We start from the raw sequence: 23563 nt of genomic DNA, 5'->3' as shown, positions 1-23563 counted from the left end.
AAAATCTTAAAATTTCGAATCAGTGTAGGTCAGCGAGCATAGGGGTGATGGGTGAATGGGACTTGATGTGAGTTCGGAGACAGGCAGCAGAGTTCTGGATGAGCTCAGATTTATGAAGGTTGAAAGACGGGAGGTTGGCCAAGAGAGGGTTGGAACAGAGGAGTCTAGAGGTAGCAAAGGCATGAATAAAAGTTGTAACAGAAGAGCTGAGGGAGGGGCAGAGACAGGTGATATTAGGGAGGTGGATGTAGGTGAACTGACTGATGGAGAGTGTATATGGTCGGAAGCTCATCTTGGGGTCAAACACAGCACCAAGGTTTGAATTTTGCAGACCCCCCCCCCCCCCCACCCCCAACTTCGGGAGTCATGGTGGGGGGGTCCAGAAAAGGTCTTCGGGAGAGGGCCGCCACGCACCCAGACACTGGAAAGGCCCGACCTGATATTGCCAGCCGTGGCAAGGCCTCGTGGCTAAAGGACTGCTCGGGTATAAAATTGAAACTCGACCCGGGCCCGAATGCTGGACTCGGAATATAGACCCGGCCCGACCTGAACCCGACACATGTAGTTGGGTCTAGTCGGGTTTGGGTCGGGTAGCCAGGCTTTACTTGTGGTGGGCCCTCCGCTGCCTGGCAATGGGACCGCCATCTAAATATATAAATTAATTAAAATCAATGAATTAATGAGACCTATGTTCCTGCCATCTGTCTCAGTGCGATCTTCGTGCCACTGGCCGGCACTCCTGCTCCTTCGGATCCCTGTCCGGGGAACTGAGGCGGAACACCGGTGGGGAGTGGGGAGGAGGTAAGTTTCTCAGTGTGGGGGGTGGGGGGGTCAAAGTAATATCATTGGGGTAAAGGATGGTGGGAAGGGTTATAGTTTAAAGTTTATGTACTTTGGGGGAGGGGAAGATCAGGTGGGCAACGTAAGTGTTTTGGGGGGTGGAGAGAGCAAGTAATTAATTTAATTGTTATTGGAGGGGTGGGAGAGGGGCAGAATAAATGTATTTAATTTTTTAATTAAATATCTCTTTAAATATTTAAATAGAATGGTAGGGTTCGAAGCCCTTTAAAAATGGCGTCAGCACCTGCACACAGGCAGCTGACACCATTGCCCAGGCCAGACAGCCCACCCCCTCCATGTCATCAGTGGGGTGAGGGGGGGGGTTCTCCCCAGCTATCTAAATGACCCACCGCGCTTAATCTCGCGGCGACTCCGTGACATGAGGCCTGTGCAGGCGGGCCACCATTGTTTTCGCCCGCCGCCAATTTCGGTGGCGGGAGTATAAATTTCAGCCTCCAAGATTGCAAATGATTTGGTTCAGCCTCAAGCAGCAGCCATTGAGAGGGATGGAGTCAGTGCCTAGGGAATGGAATTTGTGGCGGGATCTGAACACAAACATCAATCTCCAGCTGCCAATCAAACCCTACATCAACTTGATAAGGTCAGCATGTCAGGTCCTCCACTACTTGTTAAGAGTGTTCCCAGGCAATGTTTCATAAGAGTTGCTATTTCTGGAATCTCTGAAAATCTGTTTTACATTCAGTAAAACCCTTAATTAACCATCTTTGAGAAATTCATCTCTTTCCTGATTTAAATATTCCTGTTTGTATTCAGAGGTGAATCATTCTGAGTAATGAATTTATTAAAATTAGATTCCTTTATCCATGATTTTAGAATGGGATTTACTCTCTAAGTGTGCTAGCTCCTTCGTTAAATTGCCAGGCAGAGGAAATTGCACAATGTGTTAATGAGCTTCTTACTAATACACAAATTCTCATTTCCGACACGGCAACGATGTGTTCAGTACCATTCACAGCTGCTGTCTGGACCTGGACAAAATTCAAGCTTGGGATAAGTGGCAAGTAACATTCGCGCCACACAAGTGCCGGGCAATGACCATCTCCAACGGAAGAGAGTCTAACCATCTCCCTTTGACAATCAACAGTACCATTGCCAAATCCCCCACCAGCCATATAAATACGTGGCTACATAAAAAGGTCAGAGGCTGGGAATTCTGTGGTGCATAACTCACCTCCTGACTCCCCAAAGCCTGTCCACCATCTATAAAAGGTACAAGTCGGTAGTGTGGTAGAATACTCTCCACTTGCCTGGATGAGTTTGGCTCCAACAACACTCAAGATGCTCAACATTATTCAGGACAAAGCAGCCCGCTTGATTGGCACCCATCTACCAGCTTAAACATTCACTCCCTCTACCACTGGCAGCAGTGTATACCACCTACAAGATACACTACAGCAACTCGCCAAGGCTCCTTCAATAACACCCTCTACCAGCTAGAAGGACAAGGGCAGCATACGCATGGGAACACCACCACCTGCAAGTTCCCCTCCAAGTCACACACCATCCTGACTTGGAACTGTATCGCCGCGTTCCTTCACTGTTGCTGGGTCAAAGTCCTGGAAATCCTTCCCTAACAGCACTGTGGGTGTATCCGCACCTACACCACATGGTTCAAGTAGGCACCACCACCTTCTCAAGGGGCAATTAGGTCGGGTAACAAATGCTGGCCTCGCCAGTGATGCTCACGTCCCATGAACAAATAAGTAAAAAAAAAAAATGACTACATATCTTGATTGGCTGTAAAGACTTTTGGGACATCGTGAAATGGTGACAGGCATTATAAACATGTAATTCCTTTTCTCTCTCTCATGATTTCAGTGTCTTTATAAAGCATCTTTCAGGACCTCAGGATATCCTCATGCCTTTAACAGCCAATGAAGTATTTTTGAAGTGTAGTCACTGTTGTAATGAAGCAGCCAATGTGCACACAGCAAGCTCCCACAAACAGCAATGTGATAATATCCAGATAATCTGTTTCAGTGATGTTGTTTGAGTGATAGACATTGGGTCAGGACACTGGGGAGAACCTACCCTTGAACTAGTAGCCACGGGAGCTTTTATGTCCACATGAGAAAGAAGCCAAAGTCTCAGTTTAATGTCTCATCCAAAAGAAGCTACCACCGACAGTGCAGCACTGGGAATGTCATCCTGGATTATGTGTTCAAGTCTCCAGTGTTTTATTTTAATTCTTTCATGGGATGTGGCTGTCACTTGTTGCCTATCCCTAATTGCCCTTGAACTGAGTGGCTTGCTAGGCCATTTCAGAGGGCAGTTAAGGGTCAACCACATTACTGTGCGTCTGGAGTCACATGTAGGCCAGACCAGGTAAAGACTGCAGATTTCCTTCCCTCAAGGACACTATTAGATTAAGGGATAGGTCAATAGGTCTGCAGTGTGTATTCTGAAATATCCCCTCAATAGATACTTTCCAACAAGAAAGAAAAATTCCAAGAGCCACCATCTGTGGTTAATTTAAAAAGTTAAAGATAGTATCAAAGAAAAAGCATATAATTGTACAAAGATGGGAGGCAGGTCAGAATATTGGATAGAATATAAAAAACAGCAAAGAATGACTAAAAGATTGATAAGAAGGAAAAAATTAAGAGTGCAAGAGAAAGCTAGCTAGAAATATAAAAACAGATAGTAAGAGTTTCTATAGATATTTTTAAAATTGAAGTCAATAAACTGAGCATTGGTCCCATTGAAAGTGAGTCTGGGGAATTAATAATGGAAAATAAGGAGATGGCAGATGAATTGAACAGGTATTTTGCATTGTTTTTAACTAAAGAGGATACAAGTGACATCCCAGAAATAGCTGTAAGTCAGAAAGTGGAAGGGAGGCAGGAACTCAAGAAAATTACAATCACCAGGGAAGTCGTATTGAGCAAATTGTTGGAACTGCAGGCTGACAAATCCCCGGGTCCTGATGGACTTCATCCTAGAGTCCTAAAAGAAGTGACTAGTGAGATAATTGATGTGTGGCTTTAATTTTCCAAAATTCTCTAGATTTGGGGAAGGTTCCATTAGATTGGAAAGAAGCAAATGGAACTCCTTTATTCAATAAGGGAGGGAGACAGAAAGCAGGAAACTACAGGCCGGTTAGCTTAATATCTGACATAGGGAAAATGTTAGAAGCTATTATTAAAGACGTTATAGCAGGGCACTTAGAAAAATTCAAGGTAAATAGGGCAGAGTTAACATAGTTTTGTGAAAGGGAAATCATATTTAACCAATTTATTGGAGTTCTTTGAAGAAGTAACATAGGCTGTAGATATAGAGGAACCTGTGGATGAAGGGGAACTGGCGGATGTACTGTACTTAGATTTCCAGAATGCATTTGATAAGGTGCCACATCAAAGGTTATTGCGGAAAATAAAAGCTCATGGTGTAGGGGGTAACATATTGGCATGGATAGAAGATTGACTAGCTAACAGGAAACAGAGATTGGCATAAATGGGTCATTTTCTGGTTGGCAAGATGTAATGAGTGGTGTGCCACAGGGATCTGTGCTGGGGCCTCAACATTTTACAATTTATATAAATGGCTTGGATGAAGGAACCGAGTCGCCCATTTAAGACAGAGATGAGGAGAAATTTTTTCTCTGAGGGTTGAGAGTCTTTGGAACTCTTCCTCAAAAGGCGTTGGAAGCAGAGTCTTTAAATATTTTTAGAGTCGAGGTAGATAGATTCTTTATAAGCAAGGGGGTGAAAGGTGATCGAGGGTAAGCGGGAATGTGGAGTCGAGGTTAGAATCAGAATCAGCCATTATCTTATTGAATGGTGGAATAGGCTCGAGGGGCCTACTCCTAATTCGTATGTTCATATGTAGTGAACCAGATGGGATTTTACAATAATTAATGATAGTCATAGTGCCATGAAACTGAGACCAGCTTTCAAGTCCAGATTTTAATTAATTAAATTTAAACTCCGCCACATGTCATGGTGGGATTTGAACCTGTGTCCCCAGAGCATTAGTCTAGGCCTCTGGATTACCAGTCCATCCTAGATTACTAGTCCAGTGACATTACCACTACACCACCGTAATTGAACACACAACCTTCTGACTCAGAGAGTGCTGTCCACTGAGCTATGAAGGTTCAGGAAAAGAGTCGGCACCTAGACACACACACACACACACACAGCAAACGTAAAGTTACCTACACCAGTTTAACCATCGATGAATAGCAGCGATCCTCCAGGCAACTCAACATGAGAAGAATAGAACAACACTCCTCTCCCTACCTTGTGCTGTTGCAACGCATCATCTCTGACGATGGTTCTCCTTGTACAGGGACGATTATCCTCAGCCCCAGATCCTCTTTCGGCAGCCTTGAACCCTCGTACAGCGTAGGCTGTCGCCATGACAACGGAGGTAACTGCAGGGCTCCAGATGAGCGTCTCTTGACCAGGCCGAACATGGACGGCTGACCCAGTGACAGCAGATCGAGTGAATCTCTGATTCTCTGGTAAAAAAGAAAAAGGTGGGAAAGAAAAGGACATGAGGTTTGGAAAATAGAAAAAATAAGGTAAAAGAAATGACGCATTTTCTACCGGGGTGAGAATGTTGAGGATGTTTGATGGAAACAAATTTTTTGCAAACATTTGCATTGCTTTGAAACATGCAGAATGATGCAATCTTAAACATATGTGAACATACAAATATAAAAACATACAAGTGTAGGAACATACAAACATGTGACCATACATAGAAATACTCAACCATAAAACCATGCAAACATGTGACCATACATACGAACATACAAATATTCAACCATAAAAGCATACAAAAATAAAAATATTCTACCATAAAAACAAACATAAGATATAAATGTACAAACATACAACCTTGCAATCATGTGAACATACAAACATATGAACATATGACTATAGAACATGAACAGTAATGTGGTAATTTTTTTTTTTAAAGTGATGTTGGTTGAGGAATAAATATTAGGCAGGACACTGGGGAAAACGCCTCTGCTCTTCTTCATGAAAGTGTTGTGGGATCTTTTATGTCCACCTAAGAGGGCAGACAGGGCATTGCTTTAACATCTCATCCAAAAGATGGCACCACCAATAGTGCAGCACTCCCTCTGTGCTGCACTGGGAGTGTCCGCCTGGATTATGGGCTCAAGTATCTGGAGCGGGGCTCAAACACAAGCCTTTCTGTCTCACAGGTGAGAGAGAATACTACCAGCTGAGCCAGGGCTCAGAAGACGAGATCAAATTGTGGAATAGTGGAAAAGTGATGCCAAACTTAGGTTTTAAAGAGCCATGGAGGAAGGAGGAGAGAAGATGCATCGCACTGAATGAGTTGGACTGACTGAGTCCCATTGTGCTGCTGTGTGTTGCTGCCCATTATTTGGTCTTACTGACTTAAACAACGACTGAATCAGAGTCGAAAGGAACTGTAATACATCAAAAGCTCCATTCTGAAGAATGAGATTCAGAGTCATCGATCACATGGTGATGGATCTACCCACACATTGGGAATCTATGCATAATTGAATTGTGTGTGGACAAGGCAATAATTCCTGTACAGAAAGTAGATTGGAGGGTTTAATTAATCAATAAAACCATTGAGTTGGAGGGCGAGAACAATTTAAAATGAAAAATTGGAAGAACGACATCAAATGGGCAACTTCTTCTGCATCTAACATTGAGAGTTTTTTTTATATAGTTAGAGGTAGTGGGAGGTGAACTTGTTTGGAATCTGTGTGTGTATGTATCTGTGTAGGGGCGTGTGTGCAAGGGCGTGGGGGTGTGTGTGGGGGCCATGTGTGTGTATGCGTGTCAGGGTGCGTATATGCATTGGGGTGTGCTGTCTGTATGTATAGGGATGCGTCATCTGTGTTGGGGTGAGTGGAGAGAAAGAGATACAGTCACCCAATGGGACAGCTAGATAAAGAGATAGTAGATATATCAAGAGCGATTGCTGGAGACAAAGAGTGAGAGAGACAGAATAACAGTTGAGGGGAAGTATGTAGAGGGTGTAACCAACAGTGAGATAGAGCAAGAGAGGAAAAGCATATGAGACAGGGAGCGAGAAAGGGGGAGTGAGAAAGCAAGAAAGGAGAGAAAGAGGAAACAATCAAGACAGCGAGCGAGAACAAAAACAAAAGGGAAAGACAGAATGAGAAAATGTTTAAGCTAGATAAAGAAAGAGCAAACTCGAGGAAAAACAGAGTTCAGGGCAGCTCCATTTAATGCCTTGCGCACATTTCAATTTTTACCCTGGTTCCTTATAGGCAGCCAATTCTATCACTGGACTAGAGTGGAAGCTGGTCCCATAGGAGAGAGGATGGTGCACAGTCCAATCATCCTCCATCCCCAATATACAAGCCTATCACTTTCTAATGTGGCACAGTGGTTAGCACCGCAGCCTCAACTCCAGGGACCCGGGTTCAATTCTGGGTACTGCCTGTGTGGAGTTTGCACATTCTCCCTGTGACCACGTGGGTTTTCGTCGGGTGCTCCTGTTTCCTCCCACAGCCAAAGACTTGCAGGTGATAGGTAAATTGGCCATTGTAAATTGCCCCTAGTAGGTGGTAGTGAATATGGGATTACTGTAGGGTTAATATAAATGGGTGGTTGTTGGTTGGCACAGACTCGGTGGACCGAAGGGCCTGTTTCAGTGCTGTATCTCTAAATAAAAAATAAAATGTCCCCTCCAGAATTGTGAATCCTTTCCTGGGGTTATTGGATGATTGCACCAATGGCACAGATCAGCCATGATCTATAACCATAGTTGAGCAGGCCTGAGGGGCTGAATGGCCTCCTCCTGTTCCTACATTCTAGTCTTCTTTCCTTAGTCCACCAGACAGTTCCATCCTAAAGTTGATGGTCAGATAGTGTTGAAAATGTCACACATCTCGAAGAGATTTTTTTTGCAGCTGTATTCACTGAATCATAGAATAGTACAGCACAGGAGGCCATTTGGCCCATCGAGTCTGTGCTGGTTCTTTCAAACAGCAATCCAGTTAGTCTCACTCCCCCACTCTTTCCCCATATCCCTGCAAATTTTTCTTCTTAAAGTATTTATCCAACTCCTTTTGAAGGCTACTATTGAAATTGTATCCACTACTTTATCAAGCATTCCAAATCCTAGCCACTCGTTGCATAAAAACCTTTGTTCATGTCGCCTCTGGTTCTTTTGCCAATCACTTTAAATCTGTGCCTCTGTTTCCAGTGGTCGGTACCCAATTTCTCCTTATTTACTTTATCTTAGATAAATTCATGATTTTAAAAATCTCCTCTTAATCTTCCCTGCTCTAAGGAGAACAATCCAAGCTTTTCTAGTCTTTCCGTGTAACTGAAGTCCCTCATCCTTGGTATCATTCTAGTAAATCTCTTCAATACACTCTCCAAAGTTTTCACGCCTTTCCTAAAGTGCGGTGCCCAGAATTGGCCACAATACTCCAGCTGGGGCCAGACTAGTAATTTTATAAAATTTTAACATAACTTCATGGCTTTTGGGTTTGACTCTATTTATCTTCTTTTGGGCCTCCTTATCTCGAGAGACAATGGATACGCGCCTGGAGGTGGTCAGTGGTTTGTGAAGCAGCGCCTGCAGTGGCTATAAAGGCCAATTCTGGAGTGACAGGCTCTTCCACAGGTGCTGCAGAGAAATTTGTTTGTTGGGGCTGTTGCACAGTTGGCTCTCCCCTTGCGCCTCTGTCTTTTTTCCTGCCAACTACTAAGTCTCTTCGACTCGCCACAATTTAGCCCTGTCTTTATGGCTGCCCGCCAGCTCTGGCGAATGCTGGCAACTGACTCCCATGACTTGTGATCAATGTCACACGATTTCATGTCACGTTTGCAGACGTCTTTATAACGGAGACATGGACGGCCGGTGGGTCTGATACCAGTGGCGAGCTCGCTGTACAATGTGTCTTTGGGGATCCTGCCATCTTCCATGCGGCTCACATGGCCAAGCCATCTCAAACGCCGCTGACTCAGTAGTGTGTATAAGCTGGGGGTGTTGGCCGCTTCAAGGACTTCTGTGTTGGAGATATAGTCCTGCCACCTGATGCCAAGTATTCTCCGAAGGCAGCGAAGATGGAATGAATTGAGACGTCGCTCTTGGCTGGCATACGTTGTCCAGGCCTCGCTGCCGTAGAGCAAGGTACTGAGGACACAGGCCTGATACACTCGGACTTTTGTGTTCCGTGTCAGTGCGCCATTTTCCCACACTCTCTTGGCCAGTCTGGACATAGCAGTGGAAGCCTTACCCATGCGCTTGTTGATTTCTGCATCTAGAGACAGGTTACTGGTGATAGTTGAGCCTAGGTAGGTGAACTCTTGAACCACTTCCAGAGCGTGGTCGCCAATATTGATGGATGGAGCATTTCTGACATCCTGCCCCATGATGTTCGTTTTCTTGAGGCTGATGGTTAGGCCAAATTCATTGCAGGCAGACGCAAACCTGTCGATGAGACTCTGCAGGCATTCTTCAGTGTGAGATGTTAAAGCAGCATCGTCAGCAAAGAGGAGTTCTCTGATGAGGACTTTCCGTACTTTGGACTTCGCTCTTAGACGGGCAAGGTTGAACAACCTGCCCCCTGATCTTGTGTGGAGGAAAATTCCTTCTTCAGAGGATTTGAACGCATGTGAAAGCAGCAGGGAGAAGAAAATTCCAAAAAGTGTGGGTGCGAGAACACAGCCCTGTTTCACACCACTCAGGATAGGAAAGGGCTCTGATGAGGAGCCACCATGTTGAATTGTGCCTTTCATATTGTCATGGAATGAGGTGATGATACTTAGTAGCTTTGGTGGACATCCGATCTTTTCTAGTAGTCTGAAGAGACCACGTCTGCTGACGAGGTCAAAGGCTTTGGTGAGATCAATGAAAGCAATGTAGAGGGGCATCTGTTGTTCACGGCATTTCTCCTGTATCTGACGAAGGGAGAACAGCATGTCAATAGTCGATCTCTCTGCACGAAAGCCACACTGTGCCTCAGGGTAGACGCGCTCGGCCAGCTTCTGGAGCCTGTTCAGAGCGACTCGAGCAAAGACTTTCCCCACTATGCTGAGCAGGGAGATTCCACGGTAGTTGTTGCAGTCACCGCGGTCACCTTTGTTTTTATAGAGGGTGATGATGTTGGCATCGCGCATGTCCTGGGGTACTGCTCCCTCGTCCCAGCACAGGCATAGCAGTTCATGTAGTGCTGAGAATATAGCAGGCTTGGCACTCTTGATTATTTCAGGGGTAATGCTGTCCTTCCCAGGGGCTTTTCCGCTGGCTAGGGAATCAATGGCATCACTGAGTTCCGATTTGGTTGGCTGTATGTCCAGCTCATCCATGACTGGTAGAGGCTGGGCTGCATTGAGGGCAGTCTCAGTGACAGCATTCTCCCTGGAGTACAGTTCTAGGTAGTGCTCAACCCAGCGGTCCATCTGTTTGCGTTGGTCAGTGATTATGTCCCCCGATTTAGATTTGAGGGGGGTGATCTTCTTGATGGTTGGCCCAAGAGCTCTCTTCATGCCATCATACATTCCTCTGATGTTTCCAGTGTCTGAGGCCAGCTGAATATGACTGCATAGGTGTTGCCAGTAGTCGTTTGCGCAACACCTAGCTGTTCTTTGTGCAGTACTGCTGGCTGCTTTATGTGCTGCGGATGTTAAATCGCTGGGGGCTTTCTTGTAGTTCAAAAGTGCAATGCGCTTAGCGGCTATGACAGGTTCCAGCTCTTCATTATGAGATTGAAACCAGTCTGCATTTCTCTTCGCACTTTTGCCGTAGGTGGTCAAAGCTGACTCATAGATGGCGTCTCTGATGTGGGCCCACTTGGTCTCAGCATCCCCTGTGGGAGTGTTTTGAAGGGCTGTTACAAGTGAATTTAGAAATTTTTGTAACAGCTGTGGGTGAGAAATTCTGCTCGTGTTGATGCGCGGGTGGCCCTTCTGCTTGGAATGATGCAACTTCTTTGGTCTGAGTCTAACCTTGCTGCACACCAGGGAGTGGTCGGTGTCGCAGTCCGCACTGTGGAAGCTGCGTGTGATTTGAACACTGTTTAAGGCGGCTCGCCTTGTGACAATGAGGTCTAGCTGGTGCCAACGACGTGATCTTGGGTGCCTCCATGAAACCTGGTGACAGGGTTTAGTGTGAAAGAACGAGTTGGTGATGCAGAGGTTATGATAGGTACACAACTCAAGCAGTCTCTGCCCGTTCTCATTCATCCTTCCAACGCCATAGCGCCCAAGGCAGGAGGGCCATGAGTCATGGTCGGCCCCAACCCTGGCATTAAAGTCCCCCAGCAGGAATAGATGTTCGGTGTTGGGGATGCTGCTAATGATGTTATGGAGTTGTTCATAGAACTGATCTTTAGCTTCAGGTGCGGAGCAGAGTGTTGGAGCATAGATGCTGAGTAGGTGTACTGGACCAGAGGTGGTGAGCAGTCGGATGGACAGTATGCGTTCCGAGCCATTTGAGGGAGGCTCTATCATGCTGAGCAAGGAGTTTCTGATGGCGAAGCCCACTCCATGCTGTCTTGGTTCTTCAGGATCCCTGCCCTGCCAGAAGAAGGTGTAGTCTTGCTCTGCTAGAGAGCCACTCGCGGGGAGGCGAGTCTCCTGAAGTGCTGCAATGTCCACATTGAATCTACTGAGCTCGTTGTTAATGATGGCGGTCTTCCGAGAATCGTTGATTTGTGTAAGGTCTTCCGACAGGCCAGGACACATAGTTCTGACGTTCCAGCTTGCAAAGCGAAGGGCTGGTACCTTCTTTCCTTTTTTCATGTTGTTTGGTGCGGTGTATCAGTCCACCTTTCGGGCAATGACCCTGAGCTCCAAGCACCCATTGAAGCAGGCAGACTGTGGCGGGACAGAACCTTATTGACCGGGGGCTGCCCGGTTTGAGGCGGGCGGTAGCTGTCCAGTGAGGTGCAATGACCTCTCCCACCGACAAAGGCAACCCGTGGCGCCCAGTTTCTACGCCAATTTATCTGGACTTATAACCCGTAACTGCTGCCTTCCGTGTTGTTTTAGTCGCTGTAAGGCAACTATGGAGTGACCTCTCCATGGCGCATGCCTGGGCAAATTTATGGAGGTTGAGAGTTGCCCAGTCGTCAAAACCCCCTTCTCGGCCTTTCTGGTGGGGTCCAAAGGAGTGCAGGACACGACGTTTGGCACCAGTATGGCTGCAGGAACTGCCGGAAACATGCCAAAGGTGACACATGACCGCCTACGGGGTTCCGCTCCGGATTTTCTGTTAGGGTTTACTCCCTTAGCCTTGGTCTCTCCCGAGACGCCCACAAGGCAGTGGGGTTGTTGGGGCCCCTACACAGGTGTAGGATGGTGCCGGTGGGAGGAGGGGATGCAAGGGGGAGGGGTAGAGGGAGGGGGAGGGGGTGGGGGGGGGGTGCAGGGGAAGGGGGTGCGGGGTGAAGATGGTGCGAGGGGGGGGCGGGCTGGGACGGGGTTGTGAGGGGGTGAGCTGAGAGGGTGGAGCAGGGAAGGGGACGGGGGTGGGGGGGGGGTGGAAGGGGGGTAAAGGGGGGGGAGGGGGGGTGGAATCTGGTGCAGGTAATAAGCCATTTCCTCAGTGCCCACCATCGACGTCCGGAAAGCTCATCCACGTCCTTCGGGAGGTGAAGCATCATTTGGCAGACTTAGAGGTGATTACATTTGCTAAGGGTTTTTTTTTCTGCAGTGGTTTAAATAAAGGCATGCAGCATTGCCGACAGTGCGCTGCAGATGCTCTCCGAGCCATCTCCCGCGGGCGCTTTGAAGTTGCGGCCGGGGGGGCCGTTCGTGGATGTTTTGGGTGTTCGGGGCACCTTTTCACAGGACTTCTCTCGGGTCCCGCAGCTCCTTCTTCACCTCAATGGACTTACCGCATGCCGTGGCTGCAGACACTCTGGACTGTGAAGACAGCAGGATCGGAGATTAAAGTATCGGCAGCTGTGCTCGTCAGTTTCATCCGGATCAATTTCATTGAGAAAACAAAGAGCAGGTGTGGCTGGGGGAGGGCAGTGGGCCCAGGTAACATACACTAAACTAACTGTTAACTTTTAGATAGGGCTAAAATGAACTGATTTAAAGAGCCAGGGGAGTTTAAACAGTTTAAGAGGGCAGATTGGGGGAGAAAACGTTAGGGATGGGAGCAGATGGCCATGGATAGAGTTGAACAGCAAGGGAGCTTCCAGCCCAGGAGCCATCTTGAACTTGAAAACAACACATCACTGTTTATAAAGCCCTGGATTCCATATGTTTCATTAACTGCTCTGTTGACCTGTCCTGCCACCTTGAATGATTTGTGCACAAGCACCCCTAGATCTATTTTTGCACCCTTTATATAGTACCATTTAGTATTCACTGTCTCTCCTCATTCTTTCTTCCAAAATGTATCACCTCACACTTGTCTGAGTTGAATTTTATCTGCTACATGTCCGCCCATGTCTCCAATATGCCTAGCTCCTCTCCAAATCTATCAGTAGCTTCCCCATTGCTTACCACACTTCCAAGTTTCACATCATCTGCAAAATTTAAAATTGTGCCCTCTAACCATAAATTCATGTCATTAATGCATTTAAAAAACAGCAGTGGGAACCTGGGGAACTCCCTCCACTTTGAAAAACAACCATTCATCACAACTCTCTGTTTTCTATCCCTTAACTACACTATTACAGCCCCTCTTGTTCCACGGGGTTCAGTTTTGCAAACGAGCCTAATTCTGGGTACTTTATCAAATGCCTTTTGAAAGTCCATATACATATCAACTACACTGCCCTCATCCATCCTATTTAAGGAGAAACCTGTTTCCAGTGGCAGAAGGGTCAAAGCCAGATGGCACAGACCTAAGAAGATTGGCAAAAGAACATGAGGAAACTTTCTTTTATACACAGCGAGTTGTAACGATATGGAACGCGCTGTCTGAAAGGGCGGTGGAAGCAGATTCAATAGTAACTTTCAAAAGGGAATTGGATAAATTCTTGAAGATAAGCAAGGAATTGGAACTAGTTGGATAGCTCTACAAAAAAGAGCCAACATCAGCATGATGGGCTGAATGATCTCCTTCTGTGATGTAACCTTCTATGATTTTTGCCATTGATAAGATGATGCCAAGGACCTGAGACTTATTCACATTTTCCTTTAACAGCCTGCAGCTGATGCTGTACTCACATTAAACATTGAAGATAGGCAATGATTTGAACTGAATGTGAATATTTATCAGCCTGAGTCATCGCATTGACGTCTCAAATAAATGTTCATAAATAAAATAACGACAGGACAGATTAAACCATCAAATATACATGGACAGCAATGAATGTTGCAGCTGAGCTGCACTGATCCCAGTATCTCTCTCCAATCCCCCCACTATCTGAAATCCTAAAATAAGCTGGAATAACATTGGCTGTATCTGAAAGAAACAGATTCAGAATGAGGCAAATGGGAGCAAGATTTCCAATTTGAAGCCTACAGATTGTGCTAAAATTAGTTTTTATGAGAAAGGGATATGAGTGTAAGAGTAAAGAAATCCTACTGCAATTGTATATGGCCTTGGTGAGACCACATCTGGAGTTGCTGTGTACAATTTGTGACCTCCTGACCTAAGGAAGGATATATTTACCTTAGAGGGAGTGCAATGAAGGTTCACTAAGCTGAATCCTGGGATGAGGGGATTGTCCTAGGAGGAGAGTTTGAGTAGATTAGGCCTATATTCCCTGAAGTTTAGAGGAATGAGAGGTGATCTCATCAAAACATATATAAATTCTTAAGGGGCTTGAAAAGGCTAGATGAAGGGAGGATGCTTCTCCTGACTGGGGAGTCTAGAACTAGGGGTCACAGTTTTAAAACTATGGGTTACTGGGGCTGGGAGGGAGGGGGGGATGCGGGGGTGAGATGAGGGTAATTTTATTTTACACGGTGAGTTGTTGTGATCTTGAATGTGCCGCCTGAAAGGAAAAATAATAAAACTTTCAAAAAGGGAATTGGATAAATACTTGAAGGAGAAAATAATTGTAGGGCCATGAGGAAGAGTAGGGAGCGGCACTAATTGGCTAGCTCTTTCAAAGAGCCGCCACAGGCATATGGGCCTCTTTTCTTTGCTGGAAGATTCTTTGATAATAGTAGTTTCATCTCAGCCAACACCAGATATCTCAACACAGGCAGGTGATTGATCCAGGGGACTTGGTTCAGATCCACACAGGAATCAGAAGACTGGAAGTTAAATGTGCCCATCTGATTCCTCAATGGGGAAGAGCACTGCAGCATGTTGCTCTGATGCACAAAGGCCCAGGTTTCTTTCACTGACTTTATCAAATTAATTGATCCCATCCTGAGCAGGAATGTTACAATTCGCCTCCATATTCCTTGGATGGAGAAGTGGGATAGGACGAATAGGAAGAACTTGCATTTATATACAGGCTTTCATGACCTCAGGACATCCCAAAGTGCTTTCCACCCAGTGAGGTGTTTTTTGAGACAAAGCCACGGTTACAATATAGGAATTAGCGTACAGCAAGATCCCACAAATGTGATAAATGACAATATAATCTGTTCTTTTTGAAGCAATATTAGTTGAGGAAAGAGTGAACTCAGTCAGACTTCCCGGCCTGTTTATGATCCCATGAGGGCATTGGTTCTGAAAGCTTCTGTGGTCGAATAGCCTTGATAATAGTCACTCTCTAAGCTCAGGAGTCAGGGGGAAAACGTTGGACAGGAAGGAGAAAAGAGCAGCTTGGATGTGAGGCTGCTGCATTGCAGGTTTATTGACTCTGATAAGCCTCAGCCTTATCTTCTCAATCCTTTCCATTTTAATCAACAGAAATTACAATTAACTCCCGTAAGACTCTGTGAATGGAAGCATAGATGGCAAGCTCCTCCAGCAACATTCGAGGTGAGTCAGATCTCTTAACAACTTGTTATCAGCAAAAGGTCAGCCCTTCCATGCTGAGTCCTTAATCTAATCTATTTCAATTTGAATTAATAAGTGTGATACATGACTTAATCATAGAGCACTAAATCTGTATCAGTCACTTATTTAACACTTAAAAGGGCCAGTGCGTCCTGGCACTCTATCAGAGGTGCAGATATGATTTGTAGAATTCCTCAGCTCATCGACAACTGAAACCCTCATCCATGCCTTTGTTTCCTCTAGACTCGACGATTCCAAAGCACTCCTGGCTGGATTCCCATCTTCCACCCTGTATAAACGTGAGCTCATCCAAAACTCTGTTCCCCATATCCTAACCTGCACCAAGGACCCTTGTGCCCATTGACCTAAATCAGCTCCCAAGCCCTCAATGTCTCAAATATAAAATGTTCAAATTGCTGCATGTCCGCTTCGTCCCCCTTCCCATCTCTGAAACCTACTGCAGCCCCTACATCCCTTCGAGATCTGTGCGTTCCTCCAATTCTGGCTTCCTGCCCAATCCTGATTTTAATTGCTTCACCAATGGTGACCATGCCTTCAGTTGCCTGGGCTCTAAGTCCTGGAATTCCCTCTCTAAACCTCTCCACCTCTCAAACTTACTCTCTCCTCCTTTAAGACACTCCTTAAAACCTACCTCTGTATCCAAGCCTTTGGTCACCTGTCCTAATTGGGGGAGGGCACCAGTAAGTTAGTTCCCCACCCTCAATGTAAGACTCTCGGTTATAACAATCTCTCTGTTACACATCCCACCCTCAGTATAGACTCTCAATTGTAACATTCTCTATTACACCCCATCATCAGTAAAAGGCAGCGAGAAAGATGCCACATTAGCGCAAATTATTTCTGAAATCAGTGCCATTTTGAAGCAGAGGATTAGCATTAATAATTATGACCGCAGGAAGTCTCAGAGCGCCTTTCAGCTGATCAAATACTTTCGAAGTGTAGCCACTATTCAAATGTAGGAAACAGAGCAACCAACCAATCTGTGCACAGCAAGCTTCCACAAACACCAATGACAAAGATGAATGATGAAATAACCTGTTTTTTAGTGATGTTGTTTGAGAGATAAATATTGGCCAGGACACTGGGGAGAACTCCCCTGCTCTTCCAATTGTCCACCCGAAAGGACAGGCAGGGCCTCGATTTGACGTCTCAGCTTAAAGATAGTTTATACAGTGGGTTCTGTCAGAATGACATGAGGCGCTTCCCCAAAATGAGGCCTCCTACACCAGGATTAAAGGAGACTTTCATCATATCAGTAACAGTAGCTGAGTGATTCTGGGACTAAACTAGAAACCAAGAAGTTAGGAGTCCAAATACCATCATGATAAGTTGTGAAAATAATTTTCACAGACATTGCGCAGGAGAGCTGGAAGATTGTGCTGAAAAAATGAAGAACTAATGTCCTTCAGGGAGGGGAACCTGCAGCCCCTCACCTGGTCTAGCCCACATGTGACTCCAGTCCCAAACTCTGTCATTGATTCTTTAATGCCCTCAGAGTAACTAGGGCTCTCTCGCGCTTTTAATTTCCTCATTCTCTACTTGCCCACCCAAATCCCACGCCAAGTTTCTCAGTGAGATGTCCTCACACACTCCCTTCCTCAGCCTCTGCACCAAATGACTTCCCAACCTCAGTGATTTCATCCACCATCTCAACTCAACTTGCCCTCTCTCCTCACAGTTCACTGCCCTTTCTTAGTCTCTCCCTCTATATAAACTCTCCTGCCCTTGTTCACAGCTACATCCTTCATCTTGCCATCTAACACCACCTCTTTACTCCCATTACGTCAATCATAGATAAGGCCATCTCTAATCACTTCTTTGTATCCTTTTCTATCCATCTCGACCTTCCCCCTCCCATTCCCACTTTTTTCTGTGTCTGCCCCTGGAAAAACTCTCCCCAAGTCACTACAAAGAGCATTTTCAAATTCCCAAATGTACAGTCTTTGGCCCTCCATTCACCATGACATTTCTGCCCAATCACACTCTTATCTCTGCCTTTGATGTCCTTGTCAAAAAGAACCTCACGTACTCTCATCCTGGGCGTTCTCACCATCTGACCTCCACCTGAAGACTGAAAAGGCGAGGGTTGCTTTCCTTAGAGCAGAGAAGGCTGAGGGAGGACATGATTGAGGTATACAAAATTATGAGGGGCATTGATAGGTTAGATAGGAAGAAACTTTTTCCCTTAGCGGAGGGGGTCAATAACCAGGAGGCGTAGATTTAAGGTAAGGGGCAGGAGGTTTAGAGAAGATTTGAGAAAACATTTTTCACTCAGAGGGTGGTTGGAATCTGGAACGCACTGCCTGAAGAGGTGGTAGAGGCAGGAACCCTCACAACATTTAAGAAGTATTGAGATGAGCACTTGAGCCATAGCAGACAAGGCTTCGGGCCAAGTGCTGGAAAATGGGATTAGAGTGGTTAGGTGCTTGATGGCCGGCACAGACACGATGGGCCGAAGGGCCTGTTTCTGTGCTGTATAACTCTATGACTCTATCTCCACTCCCTTAAGTTTGAGGGACGTAGACATGAAAGCTAATGGTGCACAACTAATTTAGTCAGTCATTCATTGCCAGATCTGGCTGGACCACATCAAGCACTATTGGATCCTGCTCACTACTCCAGGATCCTCCTGGAATGCAAAGCTAACCCTTCACCCAGCTTCTTTTCTCCAGTACCAAGAAACTTCTTACACTCCTCACACCTGTCTCCTCCACCCTTTTTTTTTAAAAATTCATTCATGGGATGTGGGCATCACTGGCTATGCCAGCATTTATTGCCCATCCCTAATTGCCCTTGAGAAGATGGTGGTGAGCTGCCTTCTTGAACCGCTGCAGTCCATGTGAGGTAGGTACACCCACAGTGCTGTTAGGAAGGGAGTTCCAGGATTTTGACCCAGTGACAGTGAAGGAACGGTGATATAGTTCCAAGTCAGGATGGTGTGTGACTTGGACGGGAACTTGCAGGTGGTGGTGTTCCCATGTGCCTGCTGCCCTTGTCCTTCGAGGTGGTAGAGATCGCGGGTTTGGAAGGTGCTGTCTAAGGAGCCTCGGTGCGTTGCTGCAGTGCATCTTGTAGATGGTACACACTGTCGGTAGTGGAGGGAGTGAATGTTTGTGGATTGGGTGCCAATCAAGCGGGCTGCTTTGTTCTGGATGGTGTTGAGCTTCTTGAGTGTTGCTGGAGCTGCACCCATCCAGGCAAGTGGAGAATATTCCATCACACTCCTGACATGTGCTTTATAGATGGTGGACAGGCTTTGGGGAGTCAGGTGAGTTACTCGCTGCAGGATTCCTAGCCTCTGACCTGCTCTTGTAGCCATGGTATTTATATGGCTACTCCAGTTCAGTTTCTGGTCAATGGTAGCCCCTAGGATGTTGACAGTGGGGGATTCAGCGATGGTAATGCCATTGAATGTCAAGGGGAGATGGTTAGATTCTCTCTTGTTGGAAATGGTCATTGTCCCCAATAAGTGTGAGGAGCTCATGGACTTCTTTGTCACAAAGATTGAGATCATCTCATCAGCTGCCTCTGCCACTTTCCTCCTTTCCCAAGCCCACTGGGTCAAACATCCCCCAGGGATCCTCCCTGTCCTCACATCTTTCTCTAGTTTCTCTCCAATCTCCCCTCATGACCTCTCCAAGCTCATTTTGTCCACAAGGCATACCTATTGCCATTTATACCACAGTCTCCCAAGTGTCTGTCACTTCAACCATTTTACAGGATCATAGGAACTAGAGGACATTCAGCCCCTCAAGCCTCTTCTGCCATTGAATGAGATCATGGCTGATCTGTGACCTAACTCCATATACCTGCCTTTGCCCCATATCCCTTAATACTTTTGGCTAACAAAAATCTCAGTCTCAGATTTAAAATTAACAATTGATCCAGCATCAAGGGAGTTCCAAACTTCCATCACCCTTTGTGTGTAGAAGTGTTTCCTAATGTCACGCCTGAAAGGACTGGCGCAAATTTGTAGACTAAGCTCCTAGTCCTAGAATCCCCAATCAGCAGCAATAGGGTAGAGAGAGAGAGAGAGAAAAACTATCTGTTCCCCTTAATATCTTGAAAACTTTGGTCAAATCACCCCGCAACCTTCTAAATTCCAAGGAATATGACCCTAATTTGTCATAACAGTTCCTGGAGTGTTCGTCACAGCAACCATCTCCAAGTTATTGCCAGCCTGTGTCCATCTCTGCCAAATCAGCTCACATCAACTCAGCAAACCAAACTGGCACTGAGTATGAAGGGGTTAAACTTTTACTGGATTGACATGCTGCATTGACGTCATTCTACTGGCTGAGGTTATAGGGCACGATTGAGTGGGTGTCACAGAATGAGGGAAAAAGCTTATTAAAGCCCAAGTCAATGGCTATCTGTAGTGATATGGAGCAAAAACACTTTCAACAGTGAAAGACATTACAGGCGGGTGAGAGAACACAGTAACACACTGGCTAAAGGCGAAGCATAGAATCAACACATGCAAACCATGATATTCTGGAGGTGACTGCGTAAGACTGACAGGCTTACAGCTAGGATAGGGGCTACATGTCTTATTGAACATTGAGTGGATAGATGCCTAGAATTTAAAGCACTCTGAACTAGCCAGGCAGGTATGCTGATGGAGTGGGCTGTCAGATTTGGCGAACAGGCCGAGATGATGATTCATGTATTGGGGTGGAATGCAGCATTAAATAGTGCATGGACTGTGGTGCTAGAGTGTAGAGTGAGTGGATGAGGGAAGCTATTTTCGTGATGCTTCTTTGGCCTCCTCGTCTCGAGAGACAATGGGTAAGCGCTTGGATGTGGTCAGTGGTTTGTGAAGCAGCGTCTGGAGTGGCTACAAGGGCCAATTCTAGAGTGACAGACTCTTCCACAGGCGTTGCAGATAAAATTGGCTGTCGGGGCTGTTACACAGTTGGCTCTCTCCTTGCACTTCTGTCTTTTTTCCTGCCAACTGCTAAATCTCTTTGACTCATCACTCTTTAGCCTCGCCTTTATGGCTGTCCGCCAGCTCTGGCGATCACTGACAACTGACTCCCACGACTTGTGGTCAATATCACAGGACTTCATGTCGCGTTTGCAGACGCCTTTAAAGCGGAGACATGGACGGCCGGTGGGTCCGATACCAGTGACGAGCTCGCTGTACAATGCGTCCTTGGGGATCCTGCCATCTTCCATGCGGCTCAAGTGGCCAAGCCAACTCAGGCGCCGCTGGCTCAGTAGGGTGTATATGCTGGGGATGTCGGCTGCCTTGAGGACTTCTGCGTTGGAGATACGGTCCTGCCACCTGATGCCAAGGATTCTCCAGAGGCAGCGAAGATGGAATGACTTGAGACCTCGCTCTTGGCTGACATACATTGTCTAGGCATCGTTGCCGTAGAGCAAGGTACTGAGAACACAGGCTTGAAACACTCAGACTTTTGTGTTCCGTGTCAGTGCGCCATTTTCCCACACCCTCTTGGCCAGTCTGGACATAGCAGTGGAAGCCTTTCCCATACACTTTTTTGATTTCTGCATCGAGAGACAGGTTACTGGTGATAGTTGAGCCTAGGTAGGTGAACTCTTGAACCACTTCCAGAGTGTGGTCGCCGATATTGATGGATGGAGCATTTCTGACGTCCTGTCCCATGATGTTTGTTTTCTTGAGGCTGATGGTTAGGCCAAATTCGTTGCAGGCAGCCACAATTCTGTCGATGAGTCTCTGCAGACACTCTTCTGTGTAGGATGTTAATGCAGCATCGTCAGCAAAGAGGAGTTCCCTGATGCGGACCTTCTGTACTTTGGTCTTGGCTCTAAGCCAGTCAAGGTTGAACAACCTGCCATCTGATCCTGTGCAGAGGATTGCCATGCTGTTCTCCCTTCGCCGGCGACAGGAGAAATGCCGTGAACAACAGATGCCCCTCTACGTTGCTTTCATTGATCTCACCAAAGCCTTTGACCTTGTTAGCAGACGTGGTCTCTTCAGACTACTAGAAAAGATCAGATGTCCACCAAAGCTACTAAGTATCATCACCTCATTCCAGGACAATATGAAAGGCACAATTCAGCATAGCGGTGCCTCATCAGACCCCTTTCCTATCCTGAGTGGCGTGAAACAGGGCTGTTTTCTCACACCCACACTGTTTGGGATCTTCTTCTCACTGCTGCTCTCACATGCGTTCAAGTCATAGAGAGAAACAGCACTGAAACAGGCCCTTCGGCCCACCGAGTCTGTGCCAACCATCAACCACCCATATTATACTAATCATACATTAATCCCATATTCCCTACCACATCCCCACCTTCCCTCAATTCTCCTACCTACACTAGGGGCAATTTACAATGGCCAATTTACCTATCAACCTGCAAGTCTTTGGCTGTGGGAGGAAACCGCAGCACCCGGCGGAAACGCACGCGGTCACAGGGAGAACTTGCAAACTCCGCACAGGCAGTACCCAGAACCGAACCCGGGTCGTTGGAGCTGTGAGGATGCGCTGCTAACCACTGCGCCGCCCAATGCGCTGAAAAATGGGGAACTAATAGTAGTAATGAAAAAAATATTTGCATTTAGATCACAATTTTCATAACCACCGGACAAAGTGCTTTACAGCCAAATTACTTTTGAAGTCATTGTTGTAATGCAGGAAACTTGGCAGCCAATTTGTGCACAGCAAGCTCCCACAGATGGCAATGAGATAATGACCATATAGTCTGCTTTAGAGATGATGAATGAGGGATAAACATTGGCCAGGACACTGGGGATAATTCCCCTGCTCCTCTTTGAATAGTGCTATGGGATCTTTTACATCCAGCCAGGAGGGCAGACAGGGCCATGGCTGAACGTCTCATCTGAAAGACAGCACTCCGACAGTGCAGCACTACCTCAGTACTGCGTTGGAGCATCAGCCTTGATTTTCGTGTCCAAATCCTGGAGTGGGACTTGAACTTGGAACCTTGTAACTTAGAAGTGAGAGTACTACCAACTGAGCATGGCTAAGATGTTTGAGAAGACCTTGGTGCATATGATTTGGACAGTTTTTCTGGTTCAGTTGGAGTTTGGAAAGACTGTTAGGAAAAGCCAGAAAAATCAAGTCTTCAGAAGAAGGAATTTTCCTCCACACAAGATCATGTTGCTAGTCAAGGCATAAGATGTTGGTGTTTAAGCTTCAGCTCACATGCTTTGAACACTGCTCTCCCTGGAGTTTAGGAACAGGAAGAGGCCAATCAGCCCCTCAACCACCAGTCTATTAGATCATAACTGATCTGTATCTCAACTTAGAGGATCAATCATAGACTTTTACTCACACACTGAATGCGGAGATAGACCAGTCTCACAGGATTTGGAGGCCATTCAGCCCCTCAAGCCTATTCCACCATCCTATCAGATTAGGGCTGATCTGCACCTCAGCTCCATCCAACTGTTTTCGATTATTAGTCATAAAAATATTGGAGATGTTTGACAGTCAAGAACCATCCAATCAGGTAGGTTTGTTCGCTTTCCAATTGGCCAAGGGAAGATGGCACACTGTGACGATGGGTGCGTCAGTTGACCAATGGTGTGAGATTGGGGCGGGGAGGTTGGAGGTGGGAAGTCATGTGATGAAAACTCCAGGAACAAATCCAATCAATATTGGTGACTCTAGGTTGCAATGGAGGGAGTGAAAGGTTAGTGTTAAGTGGTTAATATCATAAAACCGGAACAAAAAGAGCAGCAGCAGACAGAAGGGGAAGTCAAGCAAGTACAATAATCAGCGGGACAGTAGGGACAGACACATTGGGCTGGATTTTATTATCTTGCTGCCGAGAACAGCGGTGGGTGCGCAAAATAGCGGTGGTCCTGCTTGTG

General features: G+C 46.3%; 1 protein-coding gene across 2 annotated transcripts in view; it reads right to left on the bottom strand.

The window, feature by feature from the left end:
• LOC137351532 (3',5'-cyclic-AMP phosphodiesterase 4C-like) overlaps positions 1-23563 on the bottom strand; it is a 326565-nt gene that overhangs the window by 254492 nt on the left and 48510 nt on the right. For both annotated transcript variants that reach the window (XM_068016018.1, XM_068016017.1), the window contains exon 3: positions 5103-5323. In XM_068016018.1, the coding sequence (XP_067872119.1) occupies positions 5103-5323 (221 nt within the window). The remainder of the gene's footprint in view (positions 1-5102; positions 5324-23563) is intronic.

The sequence above is a fragment of the Heterodontus francisci genome, chromosome 36 (assembly GCF_036365525.1).
Source record: "Heterodontus francisci isolate sHetFra1 chromosome 36, sHetFra1.hap1, whole genome shotgun sequence".
NCBI classification, from domain to species: Eukaryota; Metazoa; Chordata; class Chondrichthyes; order Heterodontiformes; family Heterodontidae; genus Heterodontus; species Heterodontus francisci.
Note: the sequence above shows the minus strand (reverse complement) of the source record. Positions and strands in the feature narration are given on the sequence as shown.